The sequence below is a fragment of the Zingiber officinale genome, chromosome 1B (assembly GCF_018446385.1).
Source record: "Zingiber officinale cultivar Zhangliang chromosome 1B, Zo_v1.1, whole genome shotgun sequence".
In the NCBI taxonomy this organism is placed as follows: Eukaryota; Viridiplantae; Streptophyta; class Magnoliopsida; order Zingiberales; family Zingiberaceae; genus Zingiber; species Zingiber officinale.
In genome coordinates, this window is record NC_055986.1 from 51,632,337 (window position 1) to 51,641,184 (window position 8,848).

Consider the following 8,848-nt stretch of genomic DNA (forward strand, 5'->3'; position numbering starts at 1 on the left):
AAAGATACAACACGGCTAGATATGATCACATAATTAAAATTTTACGGAAAGTAAATTTATGCTAGGTGTACCTGACAGCTTGTGATTGAACCTTGTAGATAGCGTTTGTTAGCCTCACAAGGCTAGTCTCTATAGGAATCAACGAGCAAGCTTCCGATCGATGTGGAGTGGAATTGAATCAACCAAAGCGACGCTCTCGAGCCTTTCCTCTATTCATATCTGTTGGATCGTGGCAGCTGGCTAGAAAGGGGGTTGAATAGCCTGAAAAAATAATAAAACGAAAACCCTTCTCGATTTTTCTTAAACTAACACTTGCAAAATAGAAAAGCGATAAACTAAAACAGAAAGTAAAGGCACAAGGATGTTTTACTTGGTTACAACAGGGGAGGTTGTTAATCCAAGAAAAGTGTTGCACTAACTATCTCCTTCAGGCGGAGAAACCTCTTACAGCAATGAAGCGCAAAACAGAGAAGCTAATCTAGAAATAAAGCGTACAAGTGTTGGAAATGAATTGCTTGTGTTGATTGAAAGTTGCTGGACCAAGACTGTATTTATAGCTTTGGTCGGGGTGTCCTGAAGGGTTTTGGGCGCCTGGGGGGATAAAATTTTATCCCCTGCGCACGGATCTTGGTTTGACCAAGATTCTGATATAATTTCGGTCCGGGTGCTCGGAAGGGTTCCGGGCGCCCCGGATTGTTCCCGGCGCTCGGAAGCCCAAAGTCAACAGGAGTTGACTTTTTCGGTCCGGGCTCTCTGCTCTGGGTCCGCTCGCCTCGGTCTGGGTCTTCCACTCCGGCTCTGCTTGCTTGGGTGATATCTGCCATCCGGAATAGGGCTCACCCGAACCCATCTTCCGGTCTTCTCGAGCAGGCTTCCACTCTGGCTTCTCGTCCTTCGAAGTCGTCGCGTGCTTCCTTCTCGTCCGCTAGCATACTCATCCGCAGTCTTCGTCCCTCTGTTGCACCCCGTGCCGACCTTCTCGCTAGCTGCATCTCTTGCTCCCCGAGCAGTCTTCCGCTCCGGCTTCTCGTCCCTCGGAACCACCGCACGCTTCCTTCTCGTCCGCCGGTGTACTCTTCCGCAGCTTCTCGTCCCTCGGACGCACCGCGTGCTGTCATTCTCGCTAGCCGCGTCTTCCGCTCGACTACCTGTGCTCCTAAGCTCTTGCACACTTAGACACAAGGTTAAAAACACACAGGACCTAACTTAACTTGTTGATTACACCAAAACAACCTTGGGGTTCCAACAGTATCCACGTCGAGCTTTCGTCAAGATGATTTCACGAAATCCGAGTTTCATATTCGCGAAAGGTACTAGCCTTGCGTGCGAAGATGGGATGATCCGAGAGAAGGATCACGACAAGAAGAGCAACCGAAGAGGTTGCTGGCCTGTCAGAAAACCATCTGTGAATAGGACTTTCCGAAGCCTTCTGGTATCCAAATTTTGCTGAGAAAGAGGTAACAAGTACCCCTAGATGTCAGATATCCGGTAGCAATGTTTGCTCACCAAAATCGGAGCGATAGGAGGTCGGGAAGAAGCCAAACGGTGAGCGGACAGAATCTGTCCGCCTGGCTTTTGTTGGCTTGGGCGGCGGCACTTGACCAGACCCCTTGTGCTCCGGTGTCCTCCTGGTCGTCGGGGACTTGCTGGTCGAAGTGGAGAAGGCTGCCGGAGGTCCTGAGGTGGTCGGACCAAGGAGAACCAATCTCCTTAGTGGGAGGTGGTCGATGACACAAGAGGGAGGAGAGGAGGAAGGGAATTAGGTTTTCCAAAAAACCTATTCTCTAATGAATTACGTGTGTTTTCTCCCAACTATATATCAATATATAGATCTCCTATCGGGTTAGAGGATAAAGTCCAAGACTCGCATCCATTAACCCACAACTTATACCATTAGTCTTAGGTTTGGTTCAAACCAAACCAAGTTAGTTCAAAACCAAAACCAAAACCAAACCATTTGGTTTAAAACAAAAAACTCTTTTAATTAGAACCAAACCAATTTGGTTCATAATTAAACTAAAAGAGGGTCCATTCGTCTGGTTCACCCGGACTCAATATCTCTCGATCTGAGAATCCAATTCTTAAATTCTTTTTAAGTCTCTAAGATAAACTCATAGTGCGTGTGACCTTATAGATTCCCGATTATGTTGGACGTCTATAATTAACCATTAATTATGGTTCGATCATCATGATCCTTAATTGATCATAAAATCAAATGGTTGATTCTAGAACTACTTCTAAACCTTTTAGCAAGTTACAGTTGTGTCTGGTTCCTTTCAGTCGTCTTATACCTACTTGGTTCAGGACGTGGTCTTTGTGTCAGTCTCCACTAGACTGACTACGTCACACTTATCCCAAGTAATACTTCCTCGTTCTGCGGATTTAAATTACTCGTACATATGTCCAAGAGTCTCGTACTCTTAACATGTGATGCTTTGGCCAACTTTTAGTAAAAATCCTGACAAGTGGCCATAGAGTATACAACTCTTTGTAAGGAGTGATGAATCCTTTGTTGGCTATTCAAAATCTTTTGGCACTTTGACTTATACCTAATCATCCCTGGTCCACACCTTTACAGAGATGTTTGTTTAAGATGTCAAAGTTTAAATTTCCATGACCGTGACTTGAATATCTCAAGTCAAAAGAAACTTGTACTTGAGCTGCAATGAGATTTTCATTGACATATCTATATATGCAGAAAACCATATGAAGTCTCATAGCAGGTCGCTCATGAACTAGTTATCTTAACTAGTATGCACGTTTAACTCTCGACATTCCAATGTCTCCAGCTAGTGACAAACAATTACTTAGTTAGACCAAGGAGTATAACCCATGCTAGTCTCACAGAGTCAATGATGTTCGAACTCATCAATTCATCGACTAGGGACTATTTCAATACATTCATAATTGCACATGTAGAGATGTTCACAAGTTGTGATCTAATCACAAGTTCTCTCATGTTATGAATTGTATTACGGACATTTAGTAAGTGAGTTTAAGATCCAATCAAACACATTATAGAATGTGCTTTCAAGTAGTGAATCTTCATTTATCCAATAAATAGGTATATACCATAAGGCGATTGTCTTATGACACCTCTCAAATATAACACTGCGCACATCACTAGCTTGGTATTATAATCTTAGAAAAGATCTACTTAGGAGAGTAGATATTCATAATGGTCAAAATTCAAATCAATTGTGGCCATTCATAATCAGATTGTGCCTTCAAATCAATTTTGACCATCATGAACTTATAAGTAGAACCTGGATACTTCCTCATGCGCAAAAGAGTTCACTTTCACACCCTGTTTGGAAATAACTTAAGTCATGGAATTGAATTGAATTCCATTATGAATTGAATTTCATAAGGAATTGAATTCAATTCTCATGTTTGGAATGAATTGCAACTTAAGTTATGGAATTCTTATGTTTTACCATTTTATCCTTCTCTCTTTTTTCTTTTCTTTTTTTACAAAGAAGAGAGAATGAGGGCACAATGGACATAATATGGAGAATTGAATTCCCTATCTAAATCACACATAAAGAGGTGTGATTTACTTTTGCCTTGTTTGATGGAATTGGAATTGAATTCCATATCAATTCTTAGCTAAAAAATCATTCCAAAGCATGGAATTCAATTCCAATTCTAAAAGGAATTGAATTCCATATCATTCCAAACAGGCTGTAAATGAATAATATAATTGTAAACTGATTTTCCCTGGTAATCAGGGGCATTCTATGGACAATATGAGTGAGGGTGTTTTTTTGGTACTAGGGCCAGTTTTGATCAAGTTTAAAGGATTACCTCAGCATGAACTTTAGGAAAACTCAAACTTGTAATTCATTCAGAATCCATTCAGGTCAGTTTCTCCCAAAAATTCAGAATTCATATGGAATGTTTTTGCACTAACTTGACCTGTGTGCATCTCTATTTAATTACAATTAGCAGTGTGTCAACGGTAAATAATAAGGGTCTCTACGCAAATTGCCCTTAATCATTTAAACTTTGGTGATAACATTGATAATGACAAAGATCCTTCATTTAAAATGCAAACACCTAGCATTATTGAATGATTAATCTTAAATATTGTCATTGGGTACTTTTTATCTGGCAACTTCTTCATTCTTGCTGAGCTGGTCACAACGGTGTGAACTTTTGGTTTGATCAAGCATCCGTTCTATATATCAAATAAATTTTAGTGTATAGCGAAGTTAAAAAGATGATGGCAATTTTTTTTAAGAAATATTATTTTCAATTTCCTTTTTTGAGAAAGGAAAAATGAAATTTTCAGTGAAGCATGGACACCTTATATTTCTATAGTTTCAAACTTTTAGCATGGTGGTTGCTTCTTTTGTGTTATTAGAATTTAAGGGACATATGTTAAGGGTTATTTGGGGATCTAACAAAATGTTTCTTCATGTTGATTTTCTAAATTGAGAACTAAGAAGATGCTTGAGGTATAGAGGAAAATTTTAGTACATTTTATAAGATTGATACAGGAATCAAATTGATGAGTCATACCTGCAATTTAGGGAAACAGTTTTTGAGAGGAGAATAACGGAGAAACAAATATTTCTGAAAATTAACATAGTTTCAAACTGTAAATGTTATTTTATTTAATAAGATAACTTATAACTAATATAACAAAGCTGTGTGATTGTCATGGGCCAAGTAGACAAACAAAAAATTTAAGAAATTGTTGTCCACTCCATACATATAAACCAGAGGGTTAGGTGGTTGGAAGAGCTGAATGCTGAGCTGCATGCCTTTGCCTTCAGATTTACATTTTGACAATGTTAATTTGCTTTAAAACTATGCTCTAACCACTGTCATCTGCTAGCTATTTTCCTAGATTCTAACGTAAACCACTGTCTAAAGCTAACAAGCCATACTGATACAGTTGTTGTGCTTGCTTTCAAAATATTAGCAAAATTTTTCACTGTATCATAGGGAAACAAGATCATGTCAATATATCATAGCGTTTCAATGGGCGTGTATTAACTATGAGTAGGAATAAACTTCTATTGTCTAATTCCATTTAGGTTAGAGCTACCCAAATTTTGAAAATTAGCAGATGATTCAAAGAAAAAAAAATGCATCTGCGTTCTTTTATTGAATAAAGAAGAAAGCAGAAAATAGCCAAGGTCAGGGCTACTTTTTTAAGTGGTTACGATGTAAATGTACATCTTTCTCTTGTCCTGTATATTCTTGATTATGTCATTCAACAGATTTATATTTATCCTCTTGTTTTTCCTCTGCAGGATGTTACCATGAAGATAATATCTTTTTCACAACAAGGTCCTCAAGCTATTTGTATCTTATCTGCCAATGGTATTATCTCAAATGTGACACTTCGCCAGCCTGATTCAGGTGGCGGTACATTAACTTATGAGGTATTTCTTTTAATGTAGGATAAATAGTTTGGTCTTGTTTTTAACTGTATACTTTAAGCATTAATCAATATAATGAAAAGAAACTAGTATATAATGTTAATAAGCACAAGTATAACCATAGGTCCCTAATCACAGTTAAGATATTTGTCTGTGAATGACTTATTGTTCTAACGATTGCACCTTTCCTCCAGATATCTGATGTGCGCACTTTTTGCCCATCTCTAATCCAATTCTGGGTTTCTAAAAATAAATGAATCTTTTAAATCTAACCACAATAACCTATTCGCTAACTGAGTTTCCCATAAAATATAGGTTGCAGCTATAGCTGCCAGCATAATGATGATAAAATAGGATTGTAAATGAAGATTAATATAATGGAGTTGGTTACTGAAAGGTTTTATTTCTTCATGTTGCATTAGTGCTTGTATAGTATACGCTAAAATTTTTGTTGATGCAGTTATAAGTTTGTTCGTTCTTAAAAAAGGTTTTCACTTTTAGAGAAAAACATCTTGGGCAATGGTGCTTATGGCAAAGCATGTTACCATGATATGTTATTCCTTTTTTACTTTTGGGAATCACTTTCATTAATGATTTAAATTTGTCTCCCTACATGATATTTGTTTCCTTTCATAATTTGCCAGTCTCGTCAATGTGCCATTGTTATTTGCCTATCAGTTAATTTTGAAAATTTTTATTGATCAACAATTACTTAGATTTTATTTTCTTTTCCATTAACTTGTCCAAATTGTTTACATAACATCTAGAATTTCTTCACTTCCTGTGGGCATCAGTGTATATTGGACATTCTCTGGTTTATTTTGTCTAATCTGCTGTATAACAGGGCCGTTTCGAACTGCTATCCTTATCTGGATCGTTCATGCCAACTGAAAATGGAGGAACAAGAAGCCGAGCCGGTGGCTTGAGTGTTTCATTGGCAAGTCCTGATGGTCGAGTTATTGGTGGAGGAGTTGCTGGCCTACTGGTAGCTGCAAGTCCCGTGCAGGTCATAGTTCTGACCCTTCACTTTCTCATAATTACCTCCAATACATTCTTGTTTTGATTTCTTTCTCTGAAGTGATGCTTTCCTGCAGCAGATATTCTTACTTTAAAAAAGATTTTTTATGAGCAATATGTTTTGCTATTACGGTTGCCAAACTATGTTTCAAAAACATTCATTCCAACTCTTAATGTTAGCCTAAGAGTCAATTATGAGACGATTGATATGAGACTATTGTATCATATTTTAATAGAAGGTAACATTTTGTGTTTATTATATTTGCTTTAAATCTGTACAAATTTGAATAAATATAATAATGCCCTACAGTGGTAGATTATGTTCTATAACATATTAATTAGTTGAATTGATTGTGAGAGACTATAAATATATATAAAATACTATTCTCAATTATTCCTAATTAAATATTAATATACAAGGACAATATTAATACATTGAGACTAATATGTAAATTAACTAACAACTTAATCTTACAAGTCATGGATATAAGATATCAAGTTAACATATGAGTATATATTAAAGAATATATACTGTTTTATGAATTGTTATATGAGTGCCATAAATATTTTCATAATGACTATTAATATAAATAATTTTTTGATCTGAATCACTATAGTTCACTTTGTGTACTTTAGTATTGACAAACATCACCTATAAAAAAGTTGATTATAAAGTTGTTCACTAGGTATACAATAAGATATGCAAAGGGATATGAGTGATATTGACGGAATTTATCCCTTTCATATAATAGAAGTGATATATGTGTCGACCCCTTGATTAAGTAGGATTACTAAAATGCATGATCATGCTCAAATAACTCAATATGAGATGTTGAGCTTATTTGGTTAAGTCTACTTAGAGATCAAGAAACATATAGATTGATGAGAGGATGACACGATCTATACCTCTTAAATTAATCTAGATATCATGAAGAAAAGGGCTAAATTATAGAATAAAATAGTCACGGACAGGTTACGTTGGATCTACGATATTCTTGTCACTTGGGTAGTCATGATGCATTGCTAGATGTCACTCATTGCTTGTCTTTAAAATATGATTTTAGAGTCACTACCAACGTTATGACAATCTATTAGGTCATACAACGTATTAATTTAGAGTTTATTTTATTTTAGTATAACTAAAATAAAATGAGCTTAAGTTTTAAGTCTAAAATTAGTTTCGGATTGTAAACTTGTTAGATTAATTGATTAATCTAATTGGATCTTATTAGATTATTGGGTTAATATAATTGGATTTTAAATTTATTGGATGAATGGTTAATCTAATATTCATTTGGGATTTTTAAACAAGCCAAAACAAATAAAGGCCACAGTTTGATATATCCATGTTTGTATTTTTGTTTGCATTTGGATGTGCATGGAAAATTAAAAAAAAAAAGAAGTCTTATTAGATGAGATTTGGAGATTGAGTTTATTTTTATTTGGAATACGATCTTATCGTGTCAACCCTAAAAGTTAGGGTTCGATCTCAATTTTATAAATAGTAGCTAGCAATACGATGTGGGTTACGTGATTCTCCAATCGTGCTTGTGAGACGGGTGGCGTAAGTGCTCATGTGGATACCGCTAGAGGCGCGAACGTATTGATTGTGCTGAGATTGGCCAGACTCTAAATCGGCAACGGTTTTACACATCAAGAGGTAAAATTTTGTACCAATGATGTAATTAGAATTCGCCTAGATCTTTGGTATGTTCTGCTGCGTCTATTGTTTAATTTTGCACGGACCCCAACACTAACTGCATTTACATGTTGCAGATGCGTGGTTTCTTCTTTTGTGTTTATATTTCATAAGCATAATTCTTCAGTTGATTTTATTATTAGCATGCACTAAGCTAAAATCATTTCTTTCCACGACCGACATTCAAAATAAACTTCCATCCTTACCCTGCTCTTACATCTTAGGTTGTGGTAGGAAGTTTCTTGCCAAGTTACCAGATGGAGCACAAGATAAAGAGGTCAGGAGTTGAAGTTGGGTCAGTATCTACACCAACATCTGCAATTCCACTCTCGAGAACAGACACGGAGGAAGCCTTCAGTAGCAGTCAGTCACAGCCTAGTTCAGCGATCGCCAAGCCAGGTCCTTCGACAACACCAGGTTTCAGAGTGGAAAATTGGTCTCCGCCACAGTCAACGACTGCCCCACGGAGCACCGCAATGGACATAAACATAAGCTTGCCTGGAGGGTGAAACAAGAAAAAAGGCAAAAGGATTTCTTCTTTCTCAATTGATAGGCATTTATTTCTCGACTGGGAATCATCTTCTTCTGATCAGAACTAGGCACATATATGTGCATTGTCCAAAACTCCCTGACGTTTGCGTTGTTAGATTGCATTTTACTGTATCATGGATGATGAAACTTGCACGGTTTGTTGTATGGATCGGTAGCTCCGTAGCTCTCTTGAATTTAGTGTGTTCAT

The 8,848-nt window shown here is 36.8% G+C and overlaps 1 protein-coding gene across 1 annotated transcript in view; it reads left to right on the top strand.

The window, feature by feature from the left end:
- The window catches only part of LOC122056454 (AT-hook motif nuclear-localized protein 7-like), a 22,517-nt gene extending 13,894 nt beyond the window's left edge, over positions 1-8,623 (top strand). Inside the window, exons 3-5 of the mRNA XM_042618419.1 lie at positions 5,265-5,396; positions 6,238-6,399; positions 8,334-8,623. Coding sequence (XP_042474353.1) covers positions 5,265-5,396; positions 6,238-6,399; positions 8,334-8,618 — 579 coding nt within the window. The 3' untranslated portion in view covers positions 8,619-8,623. The remainder of the gene's footprint in view (positions 1-5,264; positions 5,397-6,237; positions 6,400-8,333) is intronic.
- The last annotated feature ends 225 nt before the right edge of the window (positions 8,624-8,848 follow it).